Here is a 14,477-nt window from a genome sequence, read left to right as displayed (position 1 = left end):
GCCAGAGTAAAACTACAAGAAAAACAAATAATTCTACCCGCAATATAGACACTTTCACTTTTATAATTTGAATGAAAATGACCACTCTGCAACAAAACCAGCAGTAGCATTTCTTGCTACTGCAAGCAAAATTTAACTACAACCACACAAACTTTATCAATGACTCTTCCAATTTTCAATAGGTTTGTGGCCGACTTGAAAATGTTTCTGTGGCCAGCAGTGAGCCATGACCCACTGGTTGAGAACCGGTGGTCTAGCTAGAGACTCTGGTCTAGACAAACTGAAACTGGAGCTGGAGAGAAATATTACTTCTTATCGGAGAAGCAATGAAATTGAACAAATATCATTTTGCTAAATTTAATTCAGTAGCTCATCTTATTGTAGATATTTAGGAGAAGACATCAAACACTGTAAAAAACGATTAACGTTACTTAAATTCCTTGCATTAATTTAATTTGTCTGCTTACGACTTGTGTGTGATTTTTTTAGTTTAGGAATATAAACTATATATAGGAAGTCATGGGCACACACTTAGGTGGTGGATATTTAAAGAATGAAACATATATGCCCAATTTCATATAAGATCCTGATCTCGTCGTGGATATGATTGAACCGCCTCGTTGGCTTTACACTTCTAATAAGATGTCAACATTATTGATTCTTGATTTCTCTCATGATTTGACTCTTCAAAATAAAGTTTTCTATTTACATATTTCAGTTGACATTTGATTTAAGATTGTTAAATGAGAGTGGAATAAAATCACTTGAACAATCTGTACATTATTTTTTTATTAAATATATATCTGTATAAGAGATAATTTTTTACAACTGAGGCTGTGTTGACTCACAATCCTCGTCACAATTATTAGCCCTTTTCCAAATAAAATCTTAATTTACTCAAACTTTTGCCTCGAACATTTAAGATGGAACATTACGATATATATACTAGTTTTTGTCTCCTTACTTTTGTTTATATACTTCATTCCATTATACTGAGTCATTTCATATTATCTGTTTTTACACTTGTGCCTGTTTAACAAATCATTAACAGCATAAAATATGCATTTACAATTTATTGCGAAAACAATGTGCGCAGGAATGTATTCTATAACTTTCAAATTAATTTTACAAATGATTCTCCAATAAATGAATGATATTCACGATTTGTATCAGTAACTTACACAATGTCAGATATAATTCTTCCATTTTTACACAAAAACTCCGAATTGTTAAACATGGCTATTCATACTTTTATTTTTTTGAATTCGGTAAGTTAGCTTGATAAAAATCTCTCAATCTCTTTGAGATTTAGTGGAAAATATGCCTTTCCGTAATAGAAGAATGTACATCAATTCTAATATAAACAGACATTTTTTCAAAAAAGGTAGCCTACACTATAGAAAATTCGTTTGTATTTCTTATGGAACGTCAATGAAAATTTACGTCCAAAATATTTTCCTTTTTGATGTAGCAAACACTTTTTCAAATATATACGATATTCATTAATAGATGAAATTGTTCGATGCAATAAAAATTGTCAGTTATTTTTTAACGTTTTTTATGTTTCGATTTTATCAATCGTAAAATAACAAACGGCTGCATGGTTAAACCATCCAAAATAGAACATAAATCGACAATTTGGTCAAACTGAGCAGCGTATTATTTGAGAAATGTTTACGATTTTGTCATATCATTGAAACTGGAGCGAAGGAACTTCTATGATTGATTGTTGATCGTTGAAGATCTTTTAAAAGCAATGACTAAATTTGTCATTTTTGTCAAAGTGTCAGTTTTCACTGAATTCACCGATGAAGCTCAATCCTTGTGGTTGACAAAACGAAGTTCGGATTAAGCATTGTTTATTTTTAATACGAAATGACAGTAGAATATGACAATTGTGTCTCATTATTCAAATACCATTGACGTTGAGATCTCTCAAAACGAGATATTCTGGAACACTCGTCACAATAGATGATGATGATCCTAAATGACTGTTGTTATGCTTCAAAATGTGCTTGACGCAATTGTAAGCCTGCGTTTTTGGCTGGGTATTTCGTCGAATTCTTTGGCTCATCACTGAAACAAAAATGAAAATATTAGTATCGGGTTATCATAAAACTGTCACTAGAGTAAAGTTGATGTTTAAAAACTGAGCAGGTATTCTTCATTTATTATTGTATTTATTTGTATTGTTATAAAATCTTGCGTAAATCAGTTTCTCCCCAATTGCAATACTTAGAGATTATAGACAACAACTTCATACTAATATGACAAACATCAATGAAAAATTCCAACAAATGTCGCATTCTTCATATACCTGATCTTATCCATTTCAAGTTTGGAGCTAGGGCTGCATAAATTCCGGGTTTTCCTTCTTCTCCGCATTTTGAAGATCCGGCTAATGTTACCGCAGCTAAGTAATATCCGTTACATCCAGATCGTGACGTAGGACAAGCTAGTGGACCACCCATGTCACCCTGAATGTTAAAGTATTTATGATATAAATATCAAATTTCAGAACTATCACCCTTTAAATCATAAATTTCAACAATTGATAATATATAGTAAACAACAAAGATGTAAACGTGAAATTTTCATATATGGCATGTGCGTCGGTTCTCAAATTGCCCGGATCTATTTAATCTTCTTGAAAAGCATTCATTTTTACGATATATGCAATTTATGATATACGCAAAATTCATACATCAAATTTACTAGAAATAAAATGGAATATTGTTGATGCGCGGCGGATAAATATAGCTTTCTGCATTTTCAAAATTACACAAATCGGTATAACCGGTTTTTGAACAGCAGTTTTTTTTTTTATAAGAGATGAAGAAACACGGGCGCGTATTGTCCGTTGTCCGGTTATGTTTCGCATATTTTGTAAACGTTTGGTGGTATATTCAGCACAAAGATCGGTAAGTCATTAAAAATGGAACATGACAAATATCATGATTTGAATTTTTGTTGTAATCACTTAATTACAACTTTGTGCGTGCGATTACGTGATATCTCCTTCTGATTATAGAGTATATATAACTATATGTTACAGAAACGATTCATAAACACAAAACAAGGATTATTTGAAATACAAAAGGTGTAGCTCTATTGAATTTTACATCAACCATAAATGAATAGTATTGTATTAATTTTTAGTATCAGTTTTAAAAGATGTATTAAATATTATGTGTGTTGGTTTATACGAAATTAAGAGAAGTCGATATGTTATACATATTATGCCAATACGTTAATAGCCAAGCCAGACACGTTTTTTAGTATACATTTGATTTTTCGTAAACCAGCCAATTATTTTTTTTTTTCAATTTTGTGATATATACTTTCAGTGCTATATATTTATGTTAGTTTAACATTTAGGTCCTTTTCGTCACATATATGATTTTTTTTCTGATCTCTATCCTTTATGTTAAAGTTCAACGCCGACTTATTCCATATATGAATTACTATGTTTATATCGTGTCTGATGAAACCAGTGACTTTAGGATGTAGCGTGACAAACTGAGTATAACTCTATATATTTGGCGGTATATCTTGATCAATTGTTATTTCTGACAGATGTTGGTCTTCTTCGTTGCGATTGTTTCCTACTTTTCGTTTAACATTCGAGCCTTCTCCATCGTGCCACCGCTGTGTAATCGGTGCAGTAATTTAAAATCAAATTATTCAACTGTTGAGACGAGAACAATAAAACTCCTTCAATTTTCAATTCATAATTATTCAGAAGCGGTTTCCCGACCTACTTCGGTAAATGTAATTGTTTCGAAATTTAAACATTTTTTGGTTGCGGTAAATGTAAAATAGGATATTCATAATATATGGGAAATATATTTAATGCTTGATTCATATACCAAATCACTAAGCCGGAAATAGTATAATTAGTTGAATTGCTTTTCTTCGGTTTTGTATATAAAGATTCAGCTAATGATTGCCATTGTCACATCGTCACGCCATCGTGAGAAATGTGGCGAATTGATAGTAACCGGATTTAAACTCAATGTGCATTATGACGCAGTCATGTGCTGTCATAATAGCGAATTACGTGAAAATGCGCCTCTAATTCGATGACAAACGAATTTTTTCTTCTTGATTGCATCCATCAGTTCAAGTAGCCTAACTCATGCTAGATATGGTATTTACGATGTCAAATCCAAAACCAGTTATCTGCTATGGTATATCGTTTTTCATGTTTGAAATGTTATCAATACGACGTTAAAACTCTGCCAGAAAGATTTGAACGTATATCACAAACAGAGAATCAAAGTGTTTCAGCGTCCATCCGATAGAGTCCGAATTAATAGACTAGTTGACAACAGTTCAGAAAAAGCTCAAATTGGGCAACAATAGTCTTACATAATTTGATTATGAGTGACAATATCCCGTTTTCAGTTTTTGACTAATATATAAATTACTGTTTTATTTATTTATTATGAAAAATGACCATAAGTTTGTTGCAATCAATATAGAGCGCATATCGAATTGTAGTATTGAATAAAATTCTTGATAAATAGAATATTCTTTCCTCTAAAAGAAGATTAGGAAAAAAACAAATTGGGATTGATGAGAAAAACAATCATTTGTCTTGTAGTATAAAAGTTTGAGTGGTGTCAGCATGGCACTTCAGCCACATCATTGTGATCAACGATATTTATCAATAAACAAGAATAGCGATTTTGTTTTCGTAATCGGGCTCTTTTGGTGATCTGTGATAGCATAAACAATTCCAAAAAATTGTCATTGATGAAATATGCGGACTACAAACAAAGAGGTTAAAGATATACACAGCAAACATGACGAATTACGGTAATTATTTAGTATATGTCGTTTACATTGATTAAACTTGAATAGTAGATAATACATATTCGATAATACGTGTATCATTGGCACATATTTAACTGGGCAGTTTTCTGATGCAAATTACATTGAAAAATGAATGAGTGTCAAGTATTTCTTCATATTATAAACAGAAAACTGAGACACGCGACAATAAATAGGATGAAGAAATATCAAAATAAACTCAACATCACGTTTTTGTCAAAATCCGGTCAAGTTCAGCCCACAATGTCTTCATGTCAAAGTGATTACGTGGCATCTCACGTAAAATTTTGACGAAATGCGATTAGCGATTATATTTTTCTATAGAAATGGCATTACTTAACCTAACATAGAAAAGCTTCAGTTGTCGTCACGTAAATTCTATGGTGTTTACCAGTAAATTTCATTCATTATTTCCATATTCTAACTTACTTTGCAAGTGTCTCTTCCAGTAACTTTATCATCAGAAGCGCACAATATTTCACTATTTCTTGACATTCCTCCATAACTTGCACACGTTTTCATTGACACAGTAGAAAATGCAACTTTCTGTAATATTTCTGCGTCTTTTCCCGTCGCTAACAGAATTAAAATAAATATATCAACAGCTTTTTCTTAGAAATCGTTGGTTCATAAAAAAAAAAAATTGCTGGCATACTCTAATGCCTAGTGTTTAGTTGCTATTCACTGATATCTACAAATGCATAAATACAAAATGGGGATATTAAAAATTTTCATTTCTTTACTATCTGTCACCGAACTGTTTTGAGTATCGTCCCAATAAATAGTTCCGATAGTTTCAGCAAACCCTTAATAAACTTCTTGCGCTCCAGTCGCCACTTACGTGCCATGACTTTCCCTCCGCACGAGTCTACTTGGTTATAAAACGAGTTCAAGAGCAAATATTAAAAATTCATTTAATTTTCTGGCATACCTGTGACACCATATCCAGTAGCAATACAGCCTCCTAAAGATCTACCCAACGACAAATCTGCCCAGTCACGAGACCAATCGTAATCCAGGCAAATTGATTTTCTGCTGAAAATGGGTTTATTCAATTCTATAAGAGCCAAGTTGGAGCCAGAGAATGCTGCTTCCCGAGATCCTAAGCAAAATATGATGATATTTAGAATGGGATTGATACAAAGGTATTGGTACAAAGTAAAAATGTTATTTAGAGAAAAGTCTGACAAAAAACGACGGTTAAAGCTATATTAGCATGTCTAACAAAGCAGGAGATATTATATGTTTTTCACTTACACTCTAGCATCAACGTTTTTCTTTATATGACAAAAAATACAAACATTTGGAGCAATTACGCTTGTATCTATAATGATGAACTTGCCTCGGATTACCTCGGGAATGACAACGTTTATCGAACAATTTTTGACTTACACCAAATTGATGTAAATACTTTGGTTGTTGCGGCAATGTTGAAATTCATCTTAACTTTGTATCAAAATAAACAACATGGTGACGAATCCAGTGTCACCGTCAATACCAAAAATTGGGGAATTTTTATAAACTTATATATATAATGAAGTTGGGCGCACGGACAGTATCGCAGGACAACAGGGCAGTTATGTAAATAAACAAGCAACATCGACACCATAAAAATACGCTGCTCATGAAGCACTTACTATTTATGAACTTAGTTATAAATAAACAGCGAGATTCAGGTTGAACAAATGGACGTCAAATATTGAAAAAGTAATAACTTCCACCCTCTACTATGCGAAATTTAAAAGCGATCGCTTTTTAATATAGCTAAAGATGGAAAAGTTTAGTTAATAACAGAAATGTATACAATAAAAAGTTAGTAAAACGATTACAGGTCTACCATCCGCACGCCGCGATCAGGGGTTGGTTTACGAGGATAGAAAGCCTTCCGAATTCTGAGTATAAATCAGTAGGAATGAAAGCCAATTCAAGCCCAAAATTTTGAATCGCTCTTATTCTCCCGTATATAAAGTTGAAAATATGCCTTTTGAAAATTATAAACTATGACAATCTAACAGTGGCGTACGGGTATGACAGCCATGGCTCGGTGCCAAGCTTCAGTAAAATGTTTCAATAAAATAATTTTATATTATAAACAATTTAAACCTGTATTTTACTTATAATTTAACGTAGAAGTATCTCATTTCAACAAAAGCTGTTGATAAAAATTGGTAACCCATGATCATGGGAGCGCATTTTTAACTTTACCTTGGGCGCCATTTTACGTTTAGATACGCAACAGACCATAGATAGAACCATATATTTCACCCAATTTTTTGCTTTTTTTATTATAATTCAAGAGAACACTTATTTTATCAATAAGCACAACCGCTTCTGCCACGAATGTCAATCCGTGCTGGTCAACGGCGATCTCGTTGCTACGCCTTCCCCATTACGGTACCGATGTGCATCTGGCAAGTCATGTTCGTCAGCCTCGTTTGTCAAAGTTTAAACAATTTAGGCAGACCAATGCAATAAAATAGAGATTGAAAAGTACGAATATGACAACGAGTAAAAAAACAATGACATATAAGCAATTCCGGCTCATACTGCCACCAAATAGAATTTTGTCAGATATTTCATTTCAGGTAGGTATTCCTTGACCAAAGCGCGGCATATTTCGTTTATTTTTATAGCAAGTAAAAACAAATGGCAAGTTTGTGAACCATATAAATTTTCACTGCAATACCGCACACTTCTCCGTTCCCAAGATTTTCCGGATATTTATCCGAATAGGAAACGAACAAATATTATTTGTTGGTCGTCTGGGGGAACGCCGTTGAAAATAGTGTTATTGGCGTATTCCCGTGGTTCTCAAAGTGTGCGTCGCGACGTCGTTACAATTTTGCTATGGCGTCGCAAAACTCTTCTCCTTTTGCAAAATTGTACCTGTTTTGTGTTGCGTAAAAAATTATACTGTAGAGTAAATTATAAAAAGAAGATTCTCAAGTAGTTTTTGAATTTCTTCGAATAAAGTAAATGCTTGCAACTTTTTCAGAATTCACCCACAAGATTCAATACCATTTGTAAAAAGAGTACACCCACCCATCCCCCAAGTTTTGTACGATCGTTTAAAAACAATGTTTTCGAAAAAGATCTTTCAAAGAAAGGTATCAAGTATTTTTGTTAGGGAGTCGCAACTTGAGCATATTTTGAAGGGCGTCACAATACAAAGAAGTTTGAGAATCACTGGCGTATTCATTCAATCTACGTGTCCATAGATTTGAGCATTGTTGTCTCTATTCAACAAACTATGATTTTTATTTATCGCCCCAAAAACAGTCATTATTTTCTGCCTGGTTATACCTAACTTTTGTTTCAACAAATAATAATTGTTTTGATTTCAGCCTTCTCTCATCCGACTGAAAATAACCGTTCAAAATACATATTATCAAAATCCCTTGCCACAAAGTATCGCGACGAAATGCCAAATTCTCCTAAAACACTATTTTTAACAAATCATCCATAATCTTTGACTCTGACAATCTAAAATACTAAAGCCTGCGAGAACCCAAAGTTATTACTTCGACCACAGGAACCGTAATCACATGTGTTGTGGTCTGTTGTGCAAGATCAGAACCGGATAACCCACGCTTCTAACTCTAGTTTTTGGCTCAATGACTTTGCAATTTAAATTTAATTTTTAATCTCGTATTACGGGTTATTACCGATAATTGTATAGTTATGGCAAGGTATTAGTGTTTTGTGACACTGAAAGTGTTTGTGTCAAGAAACATTAGGTAAAACCGAAGGAAACAGCGCTCGTGATAATCGATAATCTACTACTTGTCTGGAAACTACAACCCCATATATACATTATCAGCTCTGCAATGGACTTGGATATAAAACTGTCAGCAGACGCAAGAGAGGATTTTGGTGGTTGAAGATATACTAGTACTTATATATACTAGTAATTACTGCGATGAAAAGAATTGTGTCTGTCAGAATTTTTAGATTAGCTATTAATACTTTTCGCCTATAACCTCACTAAACAAACCGCCGTCATTGTCATTAAACGCAAGAAGTCTTTGGCATGATATAGTAATTTGAAAGTAAAATAACCTTTTTGCAACATGTCGACTGTGAACTAGATCGCCATTTTGTTTTCCTCTGCTAAAGATTATTATCAACAAATGCCATCGGTGACCTTAGAATGTTAGTTGACAGATGAATGATTTCCCTTTGTGACGTCAGTAATAATATTCTATCATGCTCATTGCGATCATTATTGAACACGTTAGTGGACATAACGATGGATTTTGGACACGTCAGTGGACATAACGATCGTTTTGTATTATTTTTGGACACCTAGTGGAAAAGTCGCCTTTCCCTTTGATTACTGGACCAATTTACTCAAAATTTTCAGTGGTTAATGATGAACTTTTTTTTCAGAAAGCTATTACTTTTATTTGTTTCAAGTATTCCTGATAGCACTGTGGGATTTGTTTTTTTGACACGTAACGGATTTATTTTTATGCTGGCACTCTTCTTTTTGTTCCCTTGATCACGTGCACATCGAACGTCGGTGGTGTGTAACGAAATTCTTGCTCTGCTATGACGAGCAGCGCCGTAGGTACCGGTAGCGTCAAAGGTAAGGACTGTTTCGCTCTGATGGACGTGTCCATATATTTGAGCATTGATCTTTTAGGTTATTATGTTGTTTTTGTTGGACATGTAGTGGACATAACGATTGTTTTGTTGTTATGTTGTTCTTTGATATAGAATAGGACACCTAGTGGAAATCTTAAAAATCGCTTTTCCGCTTGATTACTAGACCAATTTCGTCAAAATCTTCATTGGTTTATTTTTTATTAAAAATTTTTTATTTATTTTTAAGTTTATATTAATTTTTCTCTAGAACTTATTTTATTTATTTCTGTTAGCTCTGTGGGGTTAGTTTTTGTTTGTTATGATGTCACCGAACGTTCTGCGGACACATACGCTGGCACTCCTCTTCATATTCTTTCGTTCCAACCCGTAACTGCCTCGTGAAAGCGGGGCTCGCAATCACTGTTATAACTTAACTAAGAGTTGAAGTTACGTGGAACTAACTACCTTTCCTTGCTCTATGCCTTTGCGCAGATGAATCCGTATGCGTATAACGCAAAGATGCTCTAGCAAGATTGAAAATAACTATTCAATTCAAGAGTCTTGCTGCACACTTACACAAATATATTTTTGTAACGTTTCGTCTGACCGAGGTCAGACTTCTTCAGACAAGCATTTTACAACTATCGTTGTACAACCAAATCAACTATCGTTGATAGTTGTAAAATGCTTGTCTGAAGAAGTCTACACGTTACGTTACAGAAATATATTTGTGTAAGTGTGCAGCAAGACACGAAGAACGTTACAGAAATATATTTGTGTAAGTGTGCAGCAAGACTCTTGAAATTAATAGAACTGTTATAACTGATGTCTTTTAATGTTGGGGCTTGCTTTGGAATCGGTAAACGTGTCCATATATTTGAGCATAGCTCCCTTGTTGTTCTTGTTTTTTGACACAGAATAGGATACCTAGTGGAAATCTTACAAAACCGCTTTTTTCTTTGATAATTGGACCAATTTCTTCAAAATTTTCAGGGGTTAAAGATGGAATTTTTTTTTGAAAGTTATTACTTTTGTTTATTTCAAATATAACTGTTAGTTATAACTGTGATTAGTTTTTGTTTGCAATGACGTCTGCAGTTGCACATTGTTTTTATACTGGCACTCTTCTTTATATTATTTTGATCACGTGTCATCGAACGTCGGTGGTTCGTAACGAAATCCTTGCTTTGCTAAGATTTGTTAATGGGGAATGGCGAATAGCGCCGAATATCGTGTTATATTACAGCAGTGACTCGGATCGTTGGTGTTACTACAGTTGCGAGTCGGACCATCTTGCAACTTCAATTCACGCTGTCACAAGACAGGAACTTCTAAAGATAGGGTAGTTCCGGTACCGTAACACAGCGCGGTGACACTGAACTAACTCGTAACTGTCTCGTAAAAGCGGGGCTTGCACTCACTGTTATAACTGATGTCTTTTAATGTTGGTGCTTTTCTTGGAATCGGTAACGTGTCCATATATTTGGGCATAGCTCTCATGTGCTTATAAATTGTTTGTAATGGGGTGGGTGTATCGCAGGTTACTTTGCTGACTGTAGCTGGGGTTTGAAATACAGATATATCAGACGCCATGCGTTTAATGAGTAAAAGGTTATGCTAAATTTGGTATTTTCAAGACATGCGCAGTACAGCCAATTCGAAGGTAACGTTACGCATAGTATAATTGATCAACAATCCATCGCAATTAATATCGCAAATTTTCGAAGAAAATTAGCCTAATGTGCTGTAACAAAGATGACAGCACAATAGGCGACTAAACGTAGATAATCTGAAGACTCAATTGTACGCAGATCAAAACGTAACAGTTTAAAGTTTCAAGCGGTCGCGAGTTATCGGAGGTACTCCGATCCAGATCTGTCATTAAAGATCAAAGCGACATAGTAGAATAAAATTATTTCATCGCAAGTGGACAAATACTAACTTAAACTAGACATGAGTAACCAGACGTAGTGGCGCTCGTGCTGGTTTTGTGACGTATGGGGTCAGAATCAGTACAGTCAAGAAATTTTTGAGTGACAGTTAAACAGTGAGTGTGCAAGCGAAAACAATTTATCATGCGTCCCAAATAACGATAGGGCAATGTACTATCGGGGCGACTGTCGTACGTGAGGTATTGGTCATTTAACAGTCAGATCACAGCTGACGGGACGCCTCAGTTTTTTATTTTCCCGACGACATTAGCTCAATGAGAGTAAGTAATATATTGACCACTTACCGTCATAACAAGGATGCGGAATTACATTCTTTGCACTTGATAATTTTCTTCCAACTTCCACACGATTTGTAACATTCCATACTCCAAAATATATTCTCATTTTGGCGTAATTTCTAAATTGAAAATTGCAAAGTAACTTCCTAAGATAAAAAATTCTACCACACAATAATCCATTAGAACGGATTAAAGTTAAAAATAAACAATGTGTAACTAACACATTACAACTTAGAATTTATCTGACGTTTGGTGTATCGTGCTAAGTGCTAGGGAAAGGTGTAGGAAGGATGATTCACGAATCACAAATGTTCGATTTTAGCTTCTGACATTATCTAAGTTCATGCATATATTGGACTATAATCAAATTAAATATATACACTCATGTTATGTCAACAGAAGTCTTTGCTTGCAATAAATGTGATTTATATTTGAAAAAGCGGACCCCTGTGAATACCTACGGGCCCGCGTAATAACTCTTTGCAGAAATTATGAGGAAAATTCGAACTGTTTAGCGGTCGGGCTTGATGTTGCTGAATAAGCAAATTACTTGCTTGTTAACATGTGGAACTTATTGAGGTTGTAGGACAAAAGTTCGACAAAATAGTCTTCATCAAGTTCACTATCATTTTTTTTCAGAAACCGTTTATGGATTGGCGAGGGTGTTTAATACCCTCCTTCTCAAATCAGTCGGACATAATTTATTGTATATTAGTATATATAATATTTAATCATTGCTAATGTATACACCAATGGCTCCCAAACTGATTCCTATTGATCAGGAGGTAGTTCAGACGATCACTGTCTCAGTAATTCCTTTTGTAAAACCCGTTCTTTTCGACAGCCTGGGAAATAGTCGGACGTGTAATGTACACATCTAGTCAATGAGCAGTGTTACATCACAATGTAGCCAGGCTAAAATGCTAAGCAATCACAAGTTCAGCATCTTAAAATTGGATTGGGAGGCGAAACCGAATATAGTATTATCGTTTAAAATCGAAATTTTGTAAAAGCGTTAATTGAGCTTTCTGCAATTTAGTTTGGGGGTAACGATTTTAAAAAATTTCGGAGCCACTGCGGTATACACTTAAAATATGATGCCGCGTGATTCGCATAATAAGATGGCGTACAGCAGTAGAAGAACGTATATGTTATGTACTCACTCAACGCAATGTGCTGCAGTTATAACCCATTTTGTGCTAATCAATGTACCGCCACATAAAGTCAATGTACCAGTGGCTTGATTTTTCTTTTTGATTAGGATCAACGCCTGCCATGGATACTCTCCTCTTTTTACATTGGAACCTCCCGTAACTCTCAATTCTAAATCTGAACATTGATAAAATTGAGAAGACTGAAATAATAATAATTACTACATAATAAAATGAAGAAAATATTTCAAGATAACGGTATATATATTTTACTGCGCAAAAGGCGCAAAAGTAAAAAAAAAACATACAATAAAAAATATTCACACGCTGTCATTATCTGACTAAAACGTATATTGTGATCGCATTTTGACTTACCTTCTAACCTCTTATCACGTATTCGCAACGTGTATCCCTGTTGCACACAACACAATAAGCTGATAAATATTCCAATTACTAGTAATCGTATATAAAAGCTAGGTCTCATTTTTTTATATGATTACTCTAAAACTTAAGCATATATTATTAGTTGACCGTGCTAATCTATCTATATTGTATAATATTTCGGCAAGGTTGATATTTTTTAATTATTTTTAACGAGGATCAGGAACAAAGGTTTCATCGAACTGTCCGCCATGGGCGTTTATAAAATATTTCGTAAGTTGATCCTTTGTTGCGGTTTATTGTTGCCTCACATCATGTTACGTCGACATTGTTCTTGACCCTCTACACGTCATTCTCGATAAAGACATTTCCCTGTCATACTTTTTGTGAATTTTCTTGCATGCAAAAATTGTAAACTTCATTCTGAAATTTCTCATTTAAAGCGCGTATGTACTGGTTTCTCGATACGACAACGTTAACCTATATATTATGAAAAAAATTTCAAATAGCAAACTATCGGAAGTCCTGAAACGTTAATTTTATTTGGAGCAGTAAACAAATTTAATATATATGTATATGTGACCCAAAATGACGACACATAATGCAAAAGTAGGTTTACTTAAACTGCCGCTGAATACCACGATGAACTTTTCTCCATTTTTTTTGACATTTATATCTTCCTTACGCAGAACAATTACGTGTCATCTTATTTCAGGTACTCACGCGATACTTGGAAGCCTGTAGGTGGTGTGTTTTTAAAACCTCAACTGCTGTTCTTTATGTCATTTCAGTATATAAAAGCAACTATTACTATACGGCCAGTCCGGTAAATGGTGTAATCCTTTGATTGATATAAACACCGAAAGATTTTGAGGGATTAGCAGGAGGATGCGGTGTTGACGCCCTGTATGATCTCTTCTGTATAAGTTCAAAAAGTTATTCAGAATTCTAAAGGATTTTCCCAACAAACCACTTTGATATAAGTCGAAATATATATTGTTGTGGTCTCATTCCAAGCCCTTATAAATGATCAGTACGAATATGGTGCGAACAAGTGAGCCTTTTGTGTTCGATAACTTAAGATTTTGTTTCCGTGCATTTGAGTTTGTGTGATATTTGAGTTCGTGCAATTGAGGCATTTAAGCCATACATGTTGCTATGCAAAGTACTGGATTTATTTGGAAAGTGCACGATTTAAGATATCCATTTTAAATCAGTGTAATATATATATATATATATATATATGTCGCAGGATCAGACCAACATTGAGTGAGGTGTCTGTAATCATTAAA

General features: G+C 34.2%; 1 protein-coding gene across 1 annotated transcript; it reads right to left on the bottom strand.

The window, feature by feature from the left end:
• Nucleotides 1–1,055: 1,055 nt before the first annotated feature.
• LOC120342461 (complement factor D-like) lies at nt 1,056–13,355 on the bottom strand. The gene is made up of 7 exons (XM_039411291.2): nt 13,180–13,355; nt 12,817–12,982; nt 11,660–11,772; nt 5,768–5,938; nt 5,266–5,411; nt 2,318–2,477; nt 1,056–2,076 (listed from the first exon to the last, which is right to left on the bottom strand). The coding sequence occupies exons 1-7, from the start codon at nt 13,286–13,288 to the stop codon at nt 1,910–1,912; spliced, it is 1,032 nt and encodes a 343-aa protein (XP_039267225.2). The 5' UTR covers nt 13,289–13,355; the 3' UTR covers nt 1,056–1,909.
• Nucleotides 13,356–14,477: the final 1,122 nt, after the last annotated feature.

Source organism: Styela clava, chromosome 3, assembly GCF_964204865.1.
Source record: "Styela clava chromosome 3, kaStyClav1.hap1.2, whole genome shotgun sequence".
NCBI lineage: Eukaryota > Metazoa > Chordata > Ascidiacea > Stolidobranchia > Styelidae > Styela > Styela clava.
This window is presented reverse-complemented; position numbering and strand designations above follow the sequence as displayed.

Excerpts from the sequence above, each read along its gene's own strand:
- LOC120342461 (XM_039411291.2), bottom strand. The coding sequence starts at position 13,288 with ATGAGACCTAGCTTTTATATACGATTACTAGTAATTGGAATATTTATC. Across the intron at positions 12,983-13,179 it reads ACGTGATAAGAGGTTAGAAG|ATTTAGAATTGAGAGTTACG; the intron begins GTAAGTCAAAAT and ends ATCAATGTTCAG. Across the intron at positions 11,773-12,816 it reads ACTGCAGCACATTGCGTTGA|AAATTACGCCAAAATGAGAA; the intron begins GTGAGTACATAA and ends TTTTCAATTTAG.